The sequence below is a fragment of the Sciurus vulgaris genome (genome assembly GCF_902686455.1).
Source record: "Sciurus vulgaris genome assembly, chromosome: 8".
Lineage (NCBI taxonomy): Eukaryota > Metazoa > Chordata > Mammalia > Rodentia > Sciuridae > Sciurus > Sciurus vulgaris.
In genome coordinates, this window is record NC_136468.1 from 74,690,676 (window position 1) to 74,715,035 (window position 24,360).

Genomic DNA, 24,360 nt, shown 5'->3' on the forward strand with positions numbered 1-24,360 from the left:
AAAATAATTTAAAAGTTATTTAATAATAGGCCTAAACTAAAAGTAAGTTAAAGCCTATGAAAAGCATTATTAGATCAAGAAAATCTGAATAGTGTATGTCTATTCCATTTCTTTCAGATTTGGCGTGTAGAAAACAATGGTAGGGTCCAAATTGACCCAAAGTCCTATGGTCAATTCTATGGTGGTGACTGCTACATTATCCTCTACACTTATCACAGAGGACAGATTATCTACACGTGGTAAGTTTACTCTTTCATAAGAGCTCAAGTTCCACAGGAGCCAGATTTTGCTCTGAACTATTAAATTTCATGCAGTACAGTGTAGAGTATTCCTGTAGTTACCCCAGAGAGATTTGTGTAGCATGCATATTGTAGTTTTTTGAACGTGCTTCTTACTGGTATCTGCTGTCCACAAGCAGTAGGGGTTGGATCAAAGTCATCTTCTCTAGTCTAGGAAAAAAAGTTTTGTTATCCTAAATAGTAGTGTTCTATTATGGGTTATGTGGTTCAATATTTCATTTTATATGCAGGCTAGTACTACAGTGGCTAGTGTTGTGTACCATGTCTTCTTATTGTTCAAATTGACAGAGATCCATCCTGATTGGAGCTACAAAACTGCAGAGAGACAGACTTGTGGATGGCCAACTGGGGGTGGGGAGTGGATAATTTGTGATTCCATCAAACATTCCAGAGACCTCAAAGTAATGCATCCCTATTCTTTATCTCCATCAAAGTCATAAGAGTGACGGAGAAAAGACGCCAGTATGGTCCCCATCTTCAAGGTTTTGCATACTGATTTGAGTGAATTGAAGCTTGGGTTTACTTACTTAGTCAGAGGCCCTGCTCAAAGAGGAAGGGACGAATGTCCAACCAAGTAACTTACATGCCTACCCTATGCCAGGTGATTTTAAAGCGTAGGGATTCTGAAAACAATCCTATAAAATATGAAGTTCCTTCCCTTTTTATTAAGTAAAATCAGGTAAAAATAGAATACTGCTGAGAAGACTGGAAGAAAACTAATTCTCCAAAAAGATCATAAAGCTGGGAAGTGTGGGTGGAAAGTACGAGGACCCTACCTTGACTTTACAGGGTAGTGGCAGTCTCTAAGGCTTGTCAGGTCTCTACTGATAACGAGCCTCACACCAGATGACACAGTCATATCTGTCCCCATGGTCTGACCATTCATGCTGCTTGGCGCCTCAAGTTCAATCAAGTTCAGGAGATGGGATGATACTGACGGGTAGTCTGGCAACCAGAAGCATTGCTAGAGCTTAGAAATGTGGACTTTGAGGTGTCATCTTTGACTCACTAGAGCAGATTCTGTGAAAATACTCTAGAAAGTCAAAGGTGGGGCCTCAAAATCTACAAGTGATTTGTATATGATAGGAACTGCCTTCCGCAGTGGTTCTAAACACAAGGCAGAATGCTGGAATAATCTGGACAATTTTCACAAATCTCAATGCCTTCACCCCACATGAAATAAATCAGAATCTCAGGTGGTGGGACTCCTGAGATTCTAATGTACACAATTATTAATGAGAACCACTAACTCCCCTGTCACTCCATATCCTGCCCAAGATGAATGTATATGGTTAAGAGCTAAATAAGTCATCTTACAAGCAACCATTGTTTGAGTAGCATGTTTGTTTAGCAAGGTACTAGTTATTTCCATATATTGTCTCTTTTACCAAAAAAAAAAAAAAAAAAAAAAAAAAATGGCTAGTGGAATCAGATAGGTTTGTTTAGTAACTTCACCCATAAGCACAACTGTTGTAACTGGCAAAACAATGTTTCAAGCCTTGATTCTTAGGTCTCTCCCATATCTCTGAGTATAGCTGTCCCCATGGAGTTATGTCCTTACTTTGCAATTTCCTCTTCTAAAATTTAATTCAGAAGTGTTTGTGCAAAGCACAATATTTATAGGGATAAATCGATCGTTCCTGGTTAACTAACTTTTCTTTCATTTTGTTTCATGATTTTTCTCGTAATTCTCTTTCTCGCTCTATTTCTCTGTTTTTGTGGGGGAAGGGTACAAAACCCTGGGTTGCTTTATCACTGAGCTATTTATTCCCCCAGCCCCTTTTATTTTTTATTTTGAGACAGGGTTTTGCTAAGTTGCTTAGGGCCTTGCTAAGTAGCTGAGGCTGGCCTTGAACTTTCAATCCTCCTGCCTCAGCTTCCAAGCCGTTAATTTTCTTTTAAGTATAAAAAATATATATTTCACTGTGGCACTTAGATAAAAAAAAGAAGACCAAACAAGCAATTCAAGAGAATAATTTCAGGAAATAACAATTTACAATCCATATAAATACCTATGTGGACATAACTAAAACAGACTAAATGGGATCACAGGTTTTAAATGTAGTAGTTATTGTATCATTTGAAAGTGCTTATTGTGCACTTCATGTGCAAGGGATTGGGCTAGTTGCAGGAGATACAGTGATGGAAAAGAGCAAAAAATGACCTGTGTGCTAAGGAGCTAACACTTAATGAGAAGCAGATGCTTGACAGACATTTTTAATGTAATGTAAAGGATTTTAAGAAAAGACAAAGCTGAATGATCTTTGGGGAATTACAGTCAGACATCTCAACTCACTCCAAGATGATTGCTGAAGAGCTTCTAAAAGTGACAGCTAAGTGTGAGCAGAAGTACAGCCAGATAGACAAGAGGGAAGTTGTTCCAAGAAATGCAGGGAAAAGTATGATCTAATCTACTAGTGAAGACATCTAGAGAGCGAAGGCTAAAACTAGAGAAATTAGAAGGAGCCAATTTGTGAATGACTTTGTAAATCATGCTATGGAGGATAAAGTGTGTTTTCAGGGAATTGGGAGTCACTCAAAGAGTTTGCACAGGGAAATGACATGATTGGTTTTCCCTTTATAGAAATTATTCTGGTTGACATCTAAGGAAAGGATTGATAGGGGAAGACTAGAGGCAAGAAGGCCACTGGGAATTTATCAGACTTGTACAGCTGAATAATAATGAAGACTGAATTTAGGGATGGAAAGAATGAGACAAATATGCAAACTGTTAAGAAGTTGGCCTCAGCAATCATCAAGAGTACAAATGATAATAAATGCTGGAGATGATATGGAGAAAAATGGACATTTTACACTGTTGGTGGGATTGTAAATTAGTACAACCACTATGGAAATCAGCATGGAGGTTCCTCAAAAGACTAGGCAAGGAGCCACCATATGACCCAGTATACCACTCCTCCATGTTTATCTTAAATAAAGTCATCATACTACAGTGATATGCATCCCCATGTATATAACATTATGTTAAGTGAAATAAATCAAACTCAGAGGGTTAGAGGTTGTGTGTTTTCCTTTTTATGTGGAAGCCAGAGAGGAAAAGGAAAAGATAGATGTGGGCGGATCTCATGGAAATCAAGGGAGATCAGTAGAGGAAAGGGACCAAGGGGCGGGAGGACAGGAGAGAGGGTGAAAGTGCTGGAGAGTGATACTGGTCAAATTATATTGTTACATTGTGTGCATGTATAAATATGTAACAACAAATCCCATTAGTATGAACAACTATAAAGCACCCAGTGGCTTGAGAGGCTGAGGCAAGGGGATCATGAGTTCAAAGCCAGGCTTAGCAAAAGAGAGGCGTTAAGCAACTCACTGAGTCCCTGTGTCTAAATAAAATACAAAATAAGATTGTGGATGTGGCTCAGTGGTCGAGTGCCTGTGAGTTCAATCCCTGGTACCACCCCCTCCCCCCCACACACACACAAAAGAAAAAGAAAATAAGTAGTTCTCTTAAAGACTGATTTTCAATTAAACAACTTTTGAGCTTATGTGGTAATTTCGATACAGGGATATAATACACTAAGTCCAGGAAGCAGAATTAAAGGGTAAAAGACAGGAATTAAATCAACTTTTAAATGCACAAATTTGTAGATTTTCTTTCTTTCTTTCTTTTTCCTGAACATAGAAAGCAAAATTAGAAACCAAGAGTAAAGTGATTATATATTGTGATTATAATGAAATACTTGACCTTCTGGGTCATAAGTCCATAAAAAAAAAGTTGGTATGAATCTGTGTGTATGGGAACATGGAGTTTGGGCAGGAACAGGAAGAGGAATTCTAGATAAGTAGTGGAGTACTTGTTAAGGTCTCAAAAATTTTGGTGGTATTTTTCAGGTTATCTGGTTGAAATCCTCAAAGGGGAAAAAAAAATGAGTAAACTGAAGACAAAAATGAGGTGATATTGTCTATTAGTTGGTTGAATTTTTGCCCTCTAGAATAAAAAATAAAATGTAAAGCAGTTATTTTAACGAAAGCAGGAAGTGAAGACTTGGGGAGCTACAGATGTGAATAAGAAATAGCACATGATCACATCCAGGCGGTGGGCTGTCACCTCACAGCTGTTACATGCTCCTGGTGGCTCACAGAGGTGTTTCTAGCATGGTGGGCTCATGGAAAATTGACATTGTTAACACTGAAAGGCTATATTTTACAGGTGCCTTTAAAGCGAGAATAAAAACTGTCTACATATATAGTTCTAGAAAACACACAGGACAATTCAGGGCTTGGTGTTAATACTTTCAAACTCATAATAATTTTCACAGCTCAAGTCATTAATTCATTGGTTTCTTGCTCTTTCATAATAACTTAAGTATCTTCTTGAAATGCCTACATAAGAAGGTTGTAAAACTTAAATACAAGTATAATTTAATGATCATTTAATGTATTTTGCTTTCATTCCTCTAGGCAAGGAGCAAATGCCACGAGAGATGAGCTGACAACATCTGCCTTCCTGACAGTCCAGTTGGATCGGTCCCTCGGAGGACAGGCTGTGCAGGTTGGGATGGCTTTTATTCTCAAAGTCCACACAGGTTCAGGTTTGGCTAGCTCAATTTTGAGGTACAGTTCCCCTCCCATATTAGGATGGGAATTTGACATTTTCTTAATATTAACTTTCTTTTACATTTGAATTTAAATGTCTCTCCCCTCCTACCATAGGAGTTCTCTCATATTCTGAAACAGAGGGAGCAAACAAAAGCAGAACAAAGACAATGCAAAACTATTAACTGATTTAAGAGTCCAAAAGAACATTCGATCATAACATATGTTAGTGGCAGTGACTTGACATTGAAACTGTTGTGCCTGGGTTTTCACTTCCTGCTGTCGTTTAACAGTTTAGATAGAATGATGTCCCTGGCACATGCACATCCCAACCCTGAGAACCTGCGGATACGTCGTGTTACAAGACAAAGGAGACTTGAGATTGGAGATGACATTACAGATGCTCATCAGTTGACCTAAAAATAGGGAGGTTATCTGGGGCCAATGAGGGTGAAGTGGGCAGAGTAGTCACCAGGGTTCTTAAGAGTAAAATGGGGAGACTGGCAGATTTACAGGGATGGTGCAGCATGAGGAAGACTCAATGGCAGTTGCTAGTTTTGACCATGGAAGGGGCCCCCGTGGGCAACCTCTAGAAGCTGGAAAAAGCAAAAAAATGGATTCACCCTTCTGGCCTCCAGAAAGTAGCATAGCTCTGTGATAGCTAGACTAGATTCTCCCAGATTTTAGCCCAAGACTAAATTAGCTTATAACTTTTTTCAGACTTCTGACCTCCAGAACGGTAAGATAATAAATGTGTTAATGGCAATTGATTACAGAAGCAATAGGAAATGAATAGAGCAGTATAGAACAATCCTGGGTGAATAGTTCTAGTGAATAGGCTAAAAAGAGGAGCAATATTTAACACACTCTCAAATCACAAACATGCATAACTTATGTTTTACAAAGGCAAACTGAAATCAAACTTGAAAGAGAGCAGTGATCCTTATTTTTCTCTATTAGATACTAGAATTTTGACTGAACCAAAGTCCAACACTTAAAAGTGAAGGGAAAGTGCAAGAGAAGGGGAAGAGGTGGACAGAAATGGGAGGGGAGAGAAAAAAAAGGGATGGGAAGGGGGGAGAGAGAGAGAAAGTGAGTGATGGAGGAAGAAATAAGAAAAGGGAAGGTTGGTGTCAGGGAGAAGTGGATTCTTTATTTTGAACAGAAAAAAATAATTTGTTGAGAATGACTGAACCCAAATTCAAAATGACCGTGCCACAGAAGTCCAAATATGTTAGTGTGTGTAGAGAGAGAGAGAGAGACTGAGATGGAAAGAAGCGGGTGGGAAGAGGTAAAGTTTGGCTTTTATTATTATAAAAGTTTGTCACTGTCTCATTCTTGATTTCCTCGCCATTTCTAAGAGGCTGTTTCCAACTTGGTTCAACCTTCTTTCCTCTTTTCTCAAGCTCCATTGATCCTCTTATGCTTGTGGTAAAGGATCTGCTATTTGTTTTAGGACCCTTAGTAACCATGGGAAATTCTTTGGTATTTGCCTATTTAATTCCTTATTCTGAAACTGAAATCCCACTTCAGGAGGCCCTGTTTCCCTCCAGAGTGCTCCAACATGTCTGCTATGCTCTTGTCAAACCTGGCAGTAGCACTTGTTTGTCCCTTGTCCCCACAGCTAGCTTGAGATCGGTCTTTCTCTCTCCCCTTCCCTCTCTTTTAGTCCCTGTTCTCTCCCTGTCTCTTTATAGCTGGAGCTGCTCACTGCAGCTTGAGTGCTTTCTGCCAGCCCGAGTGTTTTCTCTGGCCAGTTTTTGGGGAGGTGTCTGCTCCCATCTTCAGGGAAAAGTATCTTCCAAACTGGGCTTCAAACTGACAGTGGGTGCCAACAACATTTCTGATACAGCTTCACAAAGCATTCCCTTTGCTGGGCTGTGTTTGTTGAACTTCCTTATGCTTCATGTCCAGCGAGCTAAGATTTCTGTGTATACAAGAGTTAAGTTTTGTTTTCAGATCTTTATAATGCGTGATTGTTTCTTTAAATGCAATAGTCAGGTATGTCAGATACTTTGGAGCATAAAACCTAAGAGAAGGCTGCCCTTGGTGTTTTAGCTGCTTTCTTTCCCACATGGTACTTGTTAGCTGATTTAGAAAGCAAGTTAGATCTCCATTTAAAGGTGCATGTTAAGTGTTTTTCTAAAAAAATTAACTTGCTAATTGTTATTAACAAGGTGATTGAATTCTTCATTTGCATTCAGATCTTGCTTCCCTATGAAGTATTATTTTCATTTTTGAATAAATTACTTCTGGCTAAGAACTGATCTATGCCATTTAGTTGATCTTTAAAGCACTCCTTGCCAAATTATTCAAAATCATATTTGCAGATATGCATAATGCCTCACATGTTCCATATTTCATACTAATTCCATGACATACCTAATTAATGAATTTCCCTGAGTTTAAATGAATCCTAAATTGACAACAAAATGGTAATTTTTAGTTTTATCACTAGATGGCAGTAGTTTCATAATGTTTGAAAAACTGAAGTCCTGGGTTGCTAAATAAACATTCCTTTGTAGAGCATATTAATAATATTTAAAATAAATTTAATCTGCCTATCTTTCTCTTATTCTTCTTTCACAGTAAAGGAATTTCAACATCTGTTTGAAATTGATGTTTTCTCATGGTTATATGAAATGCTAAGCAGTTTTAAGTATGCCCTCCTTCCCGTCCCAAGCTCTGCGACTGTGACTGAAGAAATACTTTTATAATGAGCTGCTCGCTTATTTGAATGTCTACCAGTTGAAATGTGTTCGTGAAGTCCATTATTTTCAGTGTTCCTTAGGGATTCCCATTCACCTGGCCTCTAGGAAAAGACCAGGGGAGGCAAGATGGTTCCCTTTTAACACAGGAAGAACAAATGAACAAGTAGCGAACTAAGCCAGTATTCAAGCTCTTTATGTTAATAAAAAAAAAAAAAAAAAAAAAAAAAAAGCATTGGTGGTTTAAATGAGAAATTAAATCCATTGGGATAGGTGAAATCAAGCAAATGATTTACCATTTGTTTTCTTCAATTTTCTTATCCTTGAAAAGTCCTTATATATATAAAAAAAACAGTGGTTTATATTGAGCATATCTATTTTTGGCATTTCTATAAGTAAGTAAATAGTATATGCTCAGTTTATTTTTTGCCGGTTTTTAGGGTTTCATCTCACACCTGTGGGGTTGTAGAAATAGTGAGTATGACTTTCTGTCATTCCTATTTTTTGAAGCATTTGAACATACATCTCAACCTTCTGAATCAGATGCAAAACCCAGGTGAGTCTAGTACATCCATAAGTGTCTGTAAAATGCTGGTGCTCTTGGAAGAAGAGTAATTTTCATTTAAGGTCACAGATATTGGCACTCTGTTGTTTTTGCCTTCTCTCTTTTGGAGTTATAGACAAACAAACTCCATCTTCATGCTTTCTGAAAGCAGAAGGTGTTTCAGGCACATGGCGTCTGAGGAGACAGAGCATTGCTAGGTGAACCTGGAAGCCCTACTGGGCTGTCAGGAGCCTGTACCTAATCAACCATCGTTCCTCCTGCTCCTGACTTTTGTGGGTTTTTTTGGTTGTTGTTGTTGTTGTTCTCACAATAGAAAAATAAGAACACATTTAGAAATGCACCCTTCTTTCATTGTACTTTGTATTATATTTCTTTCACGCCCCCTTTCCTAGGTCCGCGTCTCCCAAGGCAAAGAGCCTGCTCACCTGCTGAGTTTGTTCAAAGACAAACCACTCATTATTTACAAGAATGGAACATCAAAGAAAGAAGGGCAGGCACCTGCCCCCCCTACACGCCTCTTTCAAGTCCGGAGAAACCTGGCATCTATCACCAGAATTGTGGAGGTAATGTCACACATTCAGCAAAATATACCGTGATTATGTATTTCTCAATGCACCTGAGCCATCTGCAAGTATTACCCTTTCTACAACTGGCAAGTAAACTTCCTTCATTTCTATAATGAATTCACTGTTCACAATAAAAAAAAAAAAAAAAAAAAAAAAAAAAAAAAAAACTTTTATAAGCAGGAGGGTTGAATAAAAAGTTAAGCTCCAGACACCAGGCTTCTGACATTTTTCAACTGCACTAAAGCCAAACAAATGAATTTTGAGAATATTATAACAAATCAAGCCGTCAAAGGCAGGAGGCAGCCTGAGCCCCATCTTGAAAGTCTGAGGCAGGTTGTGGGGATGGTTGGGTGAGTGACCACACTGGGGGAGGGAAGGCCCTCGTTTGTACAAGTGCAACAAGTATGGGAAGCAGACGTGGCCACATTGGACCAATGCTGCCACGGCTCACAGCTCACTTACCTCGGTCACGAAATCCAAGTCTCCCAAACACCCCTAGACTGCCCTGCGTACCCGTACCTGCAGACCCGGTGCTGTGGAGCTGTCTCCCAACCCTTCCCTCTGCCATTCAGCTGAGCCCTTAAAACCTGGTCAGTCTTATGTCGCTCCACCTGCCACATCTCTCTCTGAGCCTCCCCTACCTTCACCTTCTTGCTCTATGGTGGTCCTCTGAGGACATTGATTCCCGGACCCCCCTTTCAAATGGAACTTGTTTCCTCCCAGTGCCCACTTACCAGGGATGGGGCTGGACAGGGTCCTGTCCTTACTCACCCTTGCCTCTTTGCCTTCTTTTCTTTCTATCAGCCTCTCCCTCCCTGCCCTCTTGTGCTGTCATCTGCGGGGCCGCCAGCCCTTTCCTCTTATTTTCTATCCTTCACTCTGGTTTCTCTCTTCCAACAATCTTTTCTTTGACTCCTTTTCCTTTCACACTTGCATGGTCCTGTACTAAATCCTGCCACTGACAATAACTGTGGCCCCTCAGAAATCTGTTTCAGCCATCTGATCTCTGACAACCATCTCCTGTTCTTTGATTCTTTACCCTGAGATGCACATTCTAGCAATCCCATTCTGTAGCCAAATCCATGAACCCTCTTCATCCTTCACCTCCTCCTCCTCCTCTTTCCCTAAATCTCTGGCATGCCCTGCTCTCTGCTGATAACTTTGGTTCAGAGTTCACAGAGACCATAAATAACATCATAAATGAATCTACCTTATCTACTCCCTGCCAGTGTCGCCAGCCTGTCTGCTTCTGTACATGTCTTCTTTTTCCCTTCTGTTTTATGAACTAGATTTAAATTTTGTATGAGTAATTTACGTATAAGTATTTACATATAAATAAGTTTTATAAATTAATATCAATGTTATCCATAAATTGGTGATAGTATATTTTATAAAATGTCATGCTAATGAATAAAGAAGTTCTTATTACATAGAATAAAAAATATGGCCCTTGTCTAAAACCAAGTTTCTCCCACCCCCACAACAAACACACTGTCAACTTCTGTCCAGGATCCCCTCCTCTTTTGCTTTCCTAGGGACTTTCCTTGGATTTCTCTCCATGTCTTTATCCCACTTCCAGATCATCCTGAATGTAGTCTATGATTTCCTTCCTCTTCTCTATTACTAATTTATTCTTGTATCCTGGATCACTTACTTTGAAATTCACAGACGCCTTAAAAAAACAATTTCTTTAGAAACTGTTTCTGGATCCTGACCACAGTCTTCTCCAGCTACCTCATCTTTGCTCTTTCCTGAGAACACAAATCCTTGGGAAAGTTGTTTTCATGTACTCACTGTCTCTGCTGTGTTAAGCCTATTCTCTCTACAGCCACTCCCACCACTACCCACCTCTCCACCCAAGTGGTTTTTATCTATCTTGACAGTGACCTGCTTCTGGCCACAAAGGTCACTTCTTGATCTCATTTTTTCTTAGCCTCCCACTGGCATTTGTCACAGTGAATCTTTACAGTTTTATTAATCACTTTCTTCCCCATCAGTGTCTATGTGTCATTACACATGGCATGATTTTTTCCATACCTACCAGCTTCCCTCCTAGGGGTGATTTTGCTGGGTTTCCATCAACTTGACCTTGGAGACTTGAGTGTTCCAAGGCTCAGTCTTGGCCCTCTTCACAGTGATCTCATTCACCCATATAGTTGAAATGCTGGACTTGTATTGACCTCAACATGTATTTGATTATGACAATTTTTTTCTTCCATCTATATTATTAACAATTTAGGCACTACCAGCATTCTCAGTTGATTCCAGTTGGAAGAGTCAACCAGAATGTTCCAGTGCTATTCTCCTAGTCTCTCTCCCTGCTGGCAGGTCTTTACCATAAGTTGCTTGGAGTTCATCACCTTATTTCCTTGCAGACTCTCAAATCAGCCTTCAGATTTCCAGCCTCTCCATAACATCATTTTATGAGTTTTTTCTGTCTTCATCTTCTGACAGGCTGTTGCTTTCTGAACATAAGGTCTAGATCTTCCTCCCTGATTTCACACCAGTCTGGCCATGGGCCTTTTGTCACTTTATCTCCACTATCCTGGCTCTTTCCTCTGTACTAATAAGGAGACACATGGCTTAGAAATCAGTTCTGAAAGCCAGCCCTGTTCCTATAATTCTCCATCACCACATCTGATGGGTTCCTTTTAGCTTGGTCCAGAGGTCCTCTTTCCTGCCAGGAGAAGACTATCATCACTTTCCTGGTAACCCCTGAAGCATGACTTTGAAACTCCAGCAGCCATTCCTTGTACCCCTAATGTTCTCTCTAGGGACAGGGTCCTGACAAAACTGGTGAAATCCATCTTTCCATGCAATTGTGACTTTGTCCTGGCAGTTCAGAGGTGGGCAAGTAGTGTCCTTTGACACAGGTTACTCCTGCCTTCTTGAAACATTGTCTGCACTTGGCCTGGAGATCTTTGCACTCTTGGATGCTCCACCTCAGTCTTGCTTACTGCTTCCTCCTCATTACACTCAGCTCCACAAGATGCAGAAAGTCATTCACAGTGACAAAGCAACATAATATAGTCAGACAGCTTCTCACAGATGTAGACACAGAGCTGCAAAACCACCAGGTCATAGGGGACAAGCCCTAGGTCTTTCATGCTCATTATCAAGCCCAAGACCCTGTAAGTGCACTGTCCCCTGCCCATGGATTGCACTTGGAGCTGCACTCTCAGGCCAGAGTCTGTGCCCAGCCAGGCCCCTCCTGCTGCTCTGTGGCCAGGTGAACTGAACTCTGCTCACCTGCCTGATCCAAGGTAATGTGCATAGCTTCTTGGTTGGAAGGAAGGGGCATGCCAATGTCTTTTATAATTCGAGCTATAATTTTTCTGTGTCTGAAGAACCTTTTAGTGAATCCATAGTATTTTCCCCCCTACATTAGTCTCCTGTCCCTGTTACATGGATTTTAGATTTTTCCTTGATAATGTGATAAACTTCTCATTAGGTGAGGAAAGATTGAATCTCTTTGTTTTGTGTTTCTCATTTGAATACTACACTCTCTTTCCAGTTATCACTTATAGCTTATCTTTGTTCTTATGATCTATTTGAATGTTATCGTTGTTACTCTTACAAATCCTTAATTCTTCATTTGTTCTTATTAGTTATGCATGACAGTAGAATGTATTTTGACATAGTATACTTAGATGGAGTATAACTTCCCATTCTTCTGGTTGTACATGATGTAGAATTCCATTGGTTGTATATTCATGTATGCACATAGGGAAGCTATGTCCAATTCATTCTGCTATCTTTCCTATTCATAGTCCCCCTCCCTTCCCCTCATTCCCCTTTGTCTAATCCGAAGTACTTCTATTCTTCCCTACTCCCCACTTATTGTTGAGTTAGCATCTACATATCAGAGAACATTCGGCCTTTGCCAAGCTCTTAATTCTTATTGTGCAAGTGTGACTGATGTCATTCTTAGAACCTGTTCTACTATCTAAAGACAGATGAGCATTAAAGTGATATAGATGCCATAGGGTTGTGGCACTGCTGCCCTGACTTAACCTCCTGGAGTAGGACAGAAGTCTGCGAATGATTTGTTACAGTCACAACCTGAAGAAGTGTTTGTTGCCCCCAACAATGAATTCGAATCATGCTGATATTTTTATTCATGCTCTAGGTTGATGTTGATGCAAATTCATTGAACTCCAATGATGTTTTTGTCCTGAAACTTCGAAACAACAATGGCTATATCTGGATTGGAAAAGGTGCTAGCCAGGAGGAGGAGAAAGGAGCAGAGTATGTAGCAAATGTCCTCAAGTGCAAAACCGCAAGGATTCAAGAAGGCGAGGAACCAGGTGTGTGCTGAGGGAGAAAGACAGTAGCCAGAATTTCTATTTAGCATGCTTGCTAATCTCTTTTTTCCTAGTAATTTTTTTTTTGATGATTAGAGAGGGTTTAGAATCTGTCCATTAGTATAATGTCTTATGTATATATAAAAATTTATATTTAAAAAAATATTTTTTTAAATTTAGAGACAGAATCTTGCAAAGTTGCTTAGGGCCTTGCTAAGTTGCTGAGGCTGACTTCAAACTCATAATCCTCCTGCCTCAGTCGCCTGTGCCACTGGGATTACAGGCATGTGCCACTGTGCCCAACTTAAGTAATGTCTTAAAGATAAAATTTAGATGAGATATTGTTATTGTTAATGTGAAACAGCACCAACCATATGCTTCTGAATATGTGTTGGGTAACTCGGTGTGTTTTTGACAGAGGAATTCTGGAATTCCCTTGGAGGGAAAAAAGACTACCAGACTTCACCCCTGCTGGAAACACAGGCTGAAGACCATCCGCCTCGGCTTTATGGCTGCTCCAACAAAACTGGAAGATTCATTGTAAGTGTCTTAAGAAGCAGTGGTGTAGAACTAACTGTCTCGAGAGATGTGTTCTGTGTTGGCTCTGATGCTCTGCAGCCTTGTGAAAGCTGTTGTTTCTTAGGTTTGGCTTCGATGCATTAATCTTTGCTATCTGCAGGGTAGTTAAAGGGTCAATGATGCAGTAGATGTGAAAGCATTAAGAATACTGTAAAGTAGTATATAAGACAGGGTGCTTTTAAAGGTATCAGCCACTTCGCATCTCTGTCAGCTTCAGTAATTGCTGTATGAATTTTATATGGTACAATTTGCTAAATTCCTAATTAAATACTTTCCATGGGTAGCAGTCATTTCTCATCTAAGGTAAACTTTGAACTTCAGTTTCCCAGGAGAATAAAAACTCAATGCTGGATGAACAAAAAATATTAAGGAAATACTAAGATCCTCAGACAAAGTCACATAAAGCTACATATGCAGGAATGTTTTATTGTATAGTCACTTACAAGTTTTGAATTCTAGGCAATTCAAAGTAAAATTAGGGGTCTGGGGTTGTGGCTCAGTGGTATAGCACTTGCCTAGCACGTGGGAGGCACTGGGTTCAATCCTCAGCACCACATGAGAACAAATAAATAAAGATAAAGGTATTGTGTTGATCTACAATTAAAAAAAATTAAAAATAAAGTTAGAAGGATTTGTATAACAGTCTTAGTTCAGACTGCTATAACAAAAATACCGTAGACAGGGTGCTTTAAGCATTTATTTCTCACAGTGCTGGCAGTTAGGAGTCTAAGGTTAGGAAGTCTAAGGTCTACCTGCAGACCTGTTGTCTGGTCAGGGTCACTGCCTGGCCTTCTCACTGTATCCTCACATGGCCAAGAGGGTGTGTTTTAGTCTCATTCTCCTGTCATGGCACTACTGTCATCGTGGGGTTCTACCCCCGTGACCTCAGCTGAGCTGAACCACCTCCCAAAGGCCCCACCTCCTACTACCATCCCACCAGGGGTTGTGGTTTCAACCAGTGAGTTTTGGGGGAATGAGAACATGTCATGACATGTCAAGACAGATTTTATATTGAACTCTGAAATATTATCCTGGTCCATAGCCCTTCAGTTTAACCAGGGAAATTCTGTTATCTGACACCCTGGACTTTGGTGTAGACTTAAAGGATGAATTCTTTTTTCCATATAAAATTTGATCTACAAATTTGTTCAACATATCCTGGTAAATATCAGCTTCATTTTCAACACAACACACACACACACACACACACACACACACACACACACACACAGAGTTTCCTGGGAACTTTCCCAGGTGCCCTTGTTGCTAGAAACAAAATGCTTTGATGAAACTGTACATGTGCAAACCATGCTGGGAGCTTATTATTTGACTTGACCTAAAAATCAAAGATTTAATAGAGGATTGTGATACTTAGTTGTTGAGCACCAGAGTTTATTACCTACCTTGTATGAAATTCCTGTACTTGCTATATTTATAAGCCTGTGATCAGAAAAATATGCTATTTTGTTATTTTGACTATTAACTAGATATTGCATCCAAACAGCTTCTTTTGGGCATATGTTTCTATATTTCTTATTAGAATTACTTGCTAATATTGGTACAAATTAGATGTTTGTTTCCAAGGAAGATATATTTTACAAAAATAAGATAGATTTACAAAAATCTAGATAGGTTTTGTTCTCAGTCAAATTTTTTAAAAAAATCTTATTTTAGTCAGCTTTTTCTTTACTGTGACCAAAAGACCTGACAAGAGCAATTAGAGGAAGAAAAGTTTATTTTGGCACACAGTTTCAGAGGTTTCAGTCCATGGTCAGCTGACACCATAGCTCTGCCCAAGGTGAGGCAGAACGTCTGTGGGCAAGGGCATGGAAGAGGAAAGAAGCTCAGGACGTGGCAATCAGGAATCAGAGAGAGCGAGCTCTGCTCACCAAGAACAAAATGTAAACCCCAGAGGCATGCCCCTAGTAAGCTGCTTCCTCCAGCCACACCAGGCCTGCAGTTACTGCCCACTTAATCCATGTCAGTAGATTAATCCACTGATTAGGTCATACTTTTCATAATCTAATCATTTTCACTTCTGAAAATTTTTGCATTTTCTCCCACCTGAGATTTTGGAGGACACTTCATATCTAAACCATACAAATTAACAGATCTATTAATTTTGGGGTTTTTTTTTGATCACATGCATATGTTAGCCTCTTGAGAAATATATCTCACCCTTCTATCTGTTCATTTTCTTGTTTGATATATGAAATCCCTTCTACTCCCTTCATAGTTTGAAGAAAAGGATTGTTATTAACAATAGCTTGATCTTATAATCACTATCAGAAAGTAGGCTTTAGTACATTCACACAAGGCGTCAGAGCCTACTGGTTAAAAGCACAGCTTTTGGAACCAATCTGCCCATCTGATATCACTTATTGGGTGAAATTACTTACTGACATGTGACCCTAAGATAGTTCCTTACCCTCTATACTGTGTAAAATGGGAAAAGTTACAGTACCAGTTTCATGCAGTTGTTGTGAATATTAATTATTTCATTTAAAGAAGTAGAATAGTGCCTGGTACACAGCAAGTGGTATATGTAAGATGATCTCTCTTTTTTTTTTTTTTCTTTTTTTTTTCAATTCTGAAGACTGAACTAAGTCTACCACTGAGTTTCTACCACTGAGTTATAGTCCCAGCCCCCCCCCCCCTTTTTTTTTTTTTTTTTATTATTTCAAGACAGGGTCTCAGTAAGTTGCCCATGCTGACCTTGAACTTGTGATCTTCCTACCTCAATCCTGAGTCCCCAGGATTGCAGGCATGCACCATTGTTCAGGCTAGGGTTTTTGTTTTAAAATCTTATGCTCTTGCTAAATATTCTGTAGAAAGATAATATAAACAAACTTTTGTTCTCTATAAGTGATCATTGTTTGTAGGGTTTTTTTTTTTTTTTTTTTTTTGCTTGTTTTTGAATAAGGATCTCGAAATCTTATCAGAGCATAACAAACATGAATTATGTTGAGATGCCTGGAGGTTGCTAGGACTGGATTTATCTAGTCTGTGCTGCCTGGAGGTTCTCCATGGGCTGCATTTTGATTTTATGCCAGTTTTTCTGGTGACAGAGCCCAGGAAAACAAGACAACCCCTGCTGAGTCATGTTTGCTAAAAAGGACATGGCCAAGGACATAGTTATCTTCATTTGTTTGACTGCACTGCAAAGTCAAATGGCAGAGTGAGGGAGTGAAGAATTAGGAACCATAATCCATTCTACCACACCTCCCTAAGAATCAGGGTACACAGTTTGTTCAAAATGCTCTAAAGATATTGAACTTTAGATTAATATATGCCTATTGGTGTTGGGTGGATTAAACTAATCCTGCCCCATTACCATTTAATGTTAACTACAGGGAATACAATTTATCCCACTCAAAATAAAAATAATTAAAATATGCATGTCTTATTGAAAATGGTTGATATGGCAAAATGTCCAGATCTATTGACTTTTAAAAGCCTTGATCTACAAAACAAAAGGCAATTTAATACCCAGACCATAAAATCCAATGTTTTTAGAAAATAGGCAAGCAACGAAATATGTGAAGTGTCTTGTTGTGAAGAGCAGCTCATACAGAGAACTGCGGTCAGATTGATGTCTGTGTTCTTGTTCTTAGAAGCATCCAAATGCACTGAGTACCATACTAGCCAAACTGTGCCAACAGTTTGTGGCATCTGATGAACAATTCTTTAATCCTTTGTTACCCAAAAAGAAGAAAAAAATAACTACTGAAGTTTTTCACTGCCCTCAAACATAATATGTTGGGTAATAATAATCGTACTGTTTGGTCTTAAAGCTTTTCATACATTTCAGATTGAAGAAGTTCCAGGAGAGTTCACACAGGATGATTTAGCGGAAGATGATGTCATGTTGCTAGATGCTTGGGAACAGGTAACAGTAATATTTTGTTCATAACAAGAGAATGTACTTAAGGTTGTGAACTGATAGAACCTGCTTTGAGAAGTGGTGATATTGAAAAGAAACAACACAGTTTGGCAAAAATCAACATTCATAGGGCAAGTTGACTTCTATTTTTCATTTATTGTTAAAGGTACATGCTTCTTACTCCTGTGTTCATTTTACTAATAAGTATACTAGTAAGTGCAACACAATGGGTGAGGCCAAATACTTGGAATTTCTTTTGAAATTTGACAAGAGGTTATAGGGAAGCCCTCCTCTGGGGAGGAAGCAGCACAGAATAGTTTTGAATCCAAACAGTAAAATATGATACTGTATTATATATCTTAATTTAAGAGAAAATTAATGGTAATTTGACATGCCACATCCAACTGTTTTTAAAAATCTTTATGTAAACTAACTATAATGGAAGGTAAAGATAAGTATGTTAGGAATCAATTTCCATAGAAGAAGAGAGAAAGAAATTGTTACTTTTAGGTCTATTTCTAAAAGCTAAGCCATTCAGTTAAAATATTCCTTAATCTCTTGATCTACAATGACCATACTTGAATCGGGGGTCTAGTCCTAAATTCTCTTCAGACTACATTTCATTTTTTTTAAAAAATCATACTTTTTATTTAAATTCCCATGCTGTTGTGATATGTTCTTTCCTCTGCAACAAGTATTCCAATGCTTGTGTATGAATTAGAACACAATCAAAATTTAATTTGACCAAAATTGCTCTGCTTGCAAGTGATTTTAAAGTGATTTAAGTACAAGGTAATTCAAGAGGATTTTTCAGCATTAAAATACTGAACCCACACATTTGGCAAAGAAAAGAATATATATCAGATTGTATGTATTATAGACTTTACATATATGATGCAGATCACATACATATATACATATATATATATATAGAGAGAGAGAGGAATGTTATAATTAAGAAGTTTTTAATCCTTGATACTAAACAATATAGCACTTTACAAAAGTTTAATAGGGCATAATACTATAGGAGAAAACACTAGACTTAAGTCAGAGAGTTCTAAACAGAGTCTGGGGAATTCCTCAAATAATTTTCTCCGTGGGGTCCTCTGCAGCCTGGACCTACACCTAGGAAATGGGGATGATGATTTCCTGTCTTCCATCCTTCAGGGGGTGAATGCAAAAACCCCAACCCACCTGTTGTTTCTGTGAAAGATCACTTTATAAACTAGAAAAGTGCCATGTAAACATGAAATGGGAGTGTGAAGTCTAGTCACATTATCAGGGTATAAATTCAGGTGCTCCTGGTGAGAGTAAACATTGGGAACTGGTGGAATTTCGTGGCCCCCACCACTTCTGGGGCTGGCACGCCGATGAAACGAGCAGTGTGTGTACAGCACTTGGCATAGTGCCTGGCACCCAGGCAGTGCTCCAAAAGCAGTTCATATTGTTATTGTTTCATTTTTCAGATATTTATTTGGGTTGGCAAAGATGCCAATGAAGTCGAGAAGACAGAGTCGCTGAAGTCTGGTAAGCTAAATTCCAAGGACAATTATGGGAGTAACCTGGCAAGGTTATTACCAAGCACCTGGCTGCTCTTTATTACATCTTCCCCAAATCCATATTGAAGCAGAGAAGGAGCTTAGCCATCATCCTCAAACCTAAGGAGCAATGGAATTTTTTAAAACTGAAAAATTGCACCATGAGCACAAGAAAAATGTTTTGTTGCCTACTTTAGAAAGACAATAATGAGACTTTATAATGTGCTTTTAATGGCAGATGAAAAATCAATAAGAAATGGTTCATATTTGATTACTTGGGGGTAATGAAAATATAATCCATTGGATTTAATCCATGGAAGAATTTTCATTCTATAGTTATTTTAGTTAAATCTCAAACTAACTGAATTTATGTCTTTGTAACTCCTTTTAGCCAAAATGTATCTTGAGACGGACCCTTCTGGGAGAGATAAGAGGACACCAATTGTCATCATAAAACAGGGCCATGAGCCACCCACCTTCACAGGCTGGTTCCTGGGCTGGGATTCTAGCAGATGGTAAACTAATCTTAGTTAAAACAAACAAACAAACAACTTTAGGGGCACATTAGGATCAGTTGTCCCATTGCTATTTGGTGGTGTGGAGGGAGGGGAGCTTTTTTGTTTATTTGACTGTAGAAAACTAACCTCAGCCAAATGGCTATTTTAATGCCTAGTATTGGCTTAAAATTCTTTTTTAAAATGAATTTTCTTATGTGACTATATTGAAATAACCTAAAGTAAACTTTTGTTAGGGTCCAATATTAGCTCTCCTGGTTTATACCTTTTTATATGACCTTTTAAATGGAAAAGGTTTTGTACTATCTAGGGGAATTTATCAAGTAGGAAATTTTATAATTCATCAACCATTAGCCAAATTTGTATCTTAATATGCCTTAGAAGCTTTTTTCTTTTCTACATATTGTCTTCAAAAGAATTGGATATTTGTAGTGAGGATTATATTAAGAAGGCTTTAAATATATGTCATTATTTTCATTCCCTCATCAAGGTGCCATTACGCCTAAGTGTCATTTTCTAAGGGAACTTTTCTTTTTAAAAGGCTTTAAAATCATAGCTTTTTCATGGTGAAACAAATTGTATTCTTTTTGATTTATCTACATAAACACATATATTACAGTACATGTTTAACATCACGAAAGACATATACAGAACAACTTCACTAATGGTGTCTTTTATCATTAAAATACATCTCTTTTTGAACAGGTTTTGTGTTGTGACATTTTATTCAAATTTGATATTTTTAATTACACAATTTTATGGTTAAATACTGTGAATTAATGTGGAATTACTATTTCTCAAACTATTCTCAGTAAGCTGTAAAAATTAAACAACTTTTCTGTGGTTAGATAATTGTGAGAAATTTTAAATATCATAGAGTTCATATGAAATATGTGCCCCAGACAACAGGAGTCGGTCGGTACAGAATCTAGAACTGCAGTAGAGACCAGCTTTGTAGTGGGGTAGGGGCGGAGAGGGGAATCTGGAGTTCCATGAAAGGGGAAATGGAGAAGGAAGTGACTTGAGGGATTCCTACCTTCTCCTGGGGGAGTGAGGGGCACGTGCACTTCACATTGGCTCCTGGCCCACTTCCATTTTGACCAGATGGTAAATGATCCAGGGGCTGGTGTGGGTAGTAAGGAAGCAGTATGAAGTGGTTCTTTCAAGTATTATTCATTCAGTAAATATTTATTAAGCATCTATTCAGCATCAGGCAATATTCTAGATTCTTTGGATCCAGTATGAATGAATCAGACAAAATTCCAACTTTTATGGCAGTTATATTCCAGGGAAGAGGCCAAAATTACAATTTCAGTAAGTAAATACATAAAATTTATCAGAAGATAAGTTCTATGGAGGAGAAAATATAGGGAAGGAGATTAGGGAATACTATGTGAAGAGTGAGACAACGTGCAGTTTTAATAGGGTGGTCGGTTGAGCAGGTGCTATTTAGACAGAGAAGCAGCCGAGGTCAGGACTGAACCTCGTGGTTACACCTGGCAGAAGGAGTGCAGGGTACAAAGGTCTCAAAAAGGAAATGTACCCCATACAATGGGCTGAAGTCTAAAGAAGCAGGGAGATTACCAGGGCTCCATTCTGCTCTCACCACTGGACTAGAAAAAGGTTCATCTTCAGCAGAATTGCCACATTCCTCCAGAGCTGGGAGTGCACTTCTTTCCTGGACCCCCAGGCCCTGGGTATCTTGGGGCACATCCACTCAGCAGCACCGCAGGGAGAAGGGAAAGGTCTCAGGCAGCACTGCCCAGCAGGGACAGCGGGTGGCCACAGAAATGATCAGCAGCTGCAGCTGCTTTGTCAAGTTTATGCAGGAGCACTACACCTGGTAAACTGACACAGTGAGTGAGGGCGAGGGGTGGATTGGATTTATGAAAGTACCTAGAAAGGGTCTGCTAAGGAGTCGTTTTGACTTTACACCTGAAGCTGATATGGCTTGAAGAAACATCACCTGAAAATTGGCATGAGAGGGCGGTGAACTGGGGAACAGCAATCTGCTTCTAAAAACAAAATTTAAGGGATCAAAGGAAATTATTTTAGAGAATGTTCCATTGTTCTATGATACTGTGTCATCTTAAAACTCATGTGCAATTCCTTATAAAAATTAGTTTTGGGGATTTGAAATGGAGCTTCATACAGCTTAACTGATAAACAAATGTTTCATAATTAGTTTTTTTTATTATTCTTCAACGGAGCTAATACTTAACTTTTGACATGAAACATTAGATTTCTTCTCTTTGCAATTCCTAATAGATTTGGGGGATAGAAAACCAAAACAAATGTATTTAGTCCTTTACAGACCCTTCCTTGCCCTAAACAATATAGAACACTCATTTCTGTATGAAATTTGTTAATTATTATATTACTTAAGTGTATATATTGTACATTATACAGATCTCTGTATTTTAGTATATAAAATATATGTATATTTTAGTGAATCCAGAAAAATCAAGTGCTAATTAGAAATAAGCAACCTGTTTAGAAGTAACACATCTTAGGAGCTTCAAATAAGAAATTAGATTATGGCATAACTTTGAGCAAAAGACCAGGAAACAAGGTATCGATGTAAAGAATCCATGTAAAGCTTCAAGATAAGTTCTCTATTGGACAGTTTATTTTCAGGGATGGAATACTAGTCAGAAAAAGAAAAAATATAGTATTAATATTTACTATATATTATGTACAAAATGAATGTATTTATAATTTTAAAAGTACATTTTCAAAACTTTTTTGTCTTGCTTATTTTCCCTCCACTATGACTTCCCCCTTTTTAGTTTTAAAGACTTGTTAGATATTTTAAAAGTATGTTATGTATTATTTATATTCCCTAAATAATTCTCTCTCTTAAATACCAACTATCCTTACTGTGCTACTTAAAATGTCGACGATGAAACAGTTCAGTGATGAAAGAAGAAAAGTAAAAGGTTGGATCCATATCCAATCACATGTGCCTGGATAAATATGAGAATGAAACCATAAAAATAAGGGAAGAAAACATGGAATTATGGGAATTTCATAGTTAATTCCATATTATTAGGGAAATAATCTCTCAGTAACTGCTAAAGAAAATCAGAAGATCTGAATGACAATCTCAACCAATTTAACTTAAGTGATATTTACTGAACACTTCACAAATAATAGCAGCATACATACTTGTTTTCTAAAGAGATCTTAAACTATTCACCAAGATAGAAAATATCCGTGGCCATAAAGCAAATGTCAACAAATTTAAGGAGTGGAATCATATAAACTATGTTCTTTAACTACAATGGAACTGATAAATCAGTAAGAGACATATTTGGCAAATTCCCAGATGTCTGGTATAAAAGGAGAAAACATAGAGAAATTAGAAAACATTTTTATCTCAAAGCAAATTAAAACACAGCTTATCAAAGTGTGTAGGATACAATTAACCTGGTGCTTAAAAGGAAACTTAAAGCTTTAATGATCATATTAGATAAATAGGCTTCAAATAAAAAATGTAGTTTCCATCTTAAGAAATTAAAAAACAATTAAATCCAAAGTAAGCAGAAAGAAGGGCATGATAGAGAAGACAGAAAAATTTTAAAATAGAATTAACAAAATCAAAATCTGGTTTTTCAAAATCAATAAAATGATAAAATTTTAGCCATACTAATACAGAAAAATTGAGGAAATAAATTCCTAATCTCAGGGATTAAAAAAGGTCTAACAATGCAGTTATTTTGAAGAATAAAATGAATGGGAGAGCCTCTGGTTTCAATCCCAAGAACCTAAATAAATAAATAAGAAACCTAATTTTATGCCATTAAATTTGACATGGATAAAATGAAAAGTTCCTTTAAAGACAGATAAGTAGCAATTCATACATACACTTGATGTTGAATTCATAGTTAACATTTCTGACAGAGAAAAATCTAGACCTAACTGGGCTTCGTGGTGGTGACTTTTACCAGACATTTAAGAAAGTAATAAAAACAATACTTCTCATAACATTGATATAAAAACCCTAAAAGTTTATTAAGTTGAATCCAACGGTACATAAAATGTATTTTATTTCATGAATTTTAACATTTAGAAATAATCAATAATTCCCGTATGAACACACTGAAAGGGGAAAACCAGGTGAACATCTGAATGGATGTAGGAAAAATATTTTGATAAAACTCATCAAACATTCATAATAAAAGAAACAAAAACTTTCTACAAAGTAGGACTAGAATGGATGTTCCTCTACCTTAAAATGGTTACCTATAGAAATGTACAGCTGACAGCACGCTTAAGAGCAGAAAACCAAATATTTCCCACTAAGACCTAAAACAAGATGTGGATGTTTGCTTTTGTCTCTTTTTTTCTACATTCTGCTGGTGGTCCTAGTTAGTCCAGTAAGGCTAAGGGTGTTCTGACCTAGGCACTACTGATATTTTGTTAATTCTTTGTTTTGGAGAACTTTCCTGTGCTTTAGAGAATGTTTTGGAGTATTTCTGGCCTCTGCTTACTAAATTCCAGTGGTGTCCTTGCCCCACCCCCATCCCCACTTGTGACAATCAAAGCTGTCTCCAGAAACTTCCAAATAGCTCTGAGGGGAGAAGGAAGCAAAACTGTTCCCTGGGGAAACTGTTAGGCAAAGGGTGAGTGAGGCTCAGGCGTGGGAAGCAAGGTTTGGGGATCAGCAGTTAAAAGAAGATGCAAGGCATGGTGGGGATATTGGTCATCTTTTATTTGGAGGCAGTATTAGCCCCTATCTAACCCCTGCTCCCACCCCTGCACCATTTCCATAGACCCTATTTATATGCAGGCCAAACAAGAAGGCACACTGCCAATAGGTTACTTAAGTGGGTGCATGCTCACA

At 38.2% G+C, this 24,360-nt stretch overlaps 1 protein-coding gene across 1 annotated transcript in view; it reads left to right on the forward strand.

Moving 5' to 3' along the window:
• SCIN (scinderin) overlaps window positions 1–20,219 on the forward strand; it is a 73,334-nt gene extending 53,115 nt beyond the window's left edge. Inside the window, exons 9-16 of the mRNA XM_079150576.1 lie at window positions 118–239; window positions 4,722–4,812; window positions 8,522–8,692; window positions 12,825–13,002; window positions 13,418–13,539; window positions 17,390–17,467; window positions 18,928–18,988; window positions 19,391–20,219. Coding sequence (XP_079006702.1) covers window positions 118–239; window positions 4,722–4,812; window positions 8,522–8,692; window positions 12,825–13,002; window positions 13,418–13,539; window positions 17,390–17,467; window positions 18,928–18,988; window positions 19,391–19,518 — 951 coding nt within the window. The 3' untranslated portion in view covers window positions 19,519–20,219. The remainder of the gene's footprint in view (window positions 1–117; window positions 240–4,721; window positions 4,813–8,521; window positions 8,693–12,824; window positions 13,003–13,417; window positions 13,540–17,389; window positions 17,468–18,927; window positions 18,989–19,390) is intronic.
• The last annotated feature ends 4,141 nt before the right edge of the window (window positions 20,220–24,360 follow it).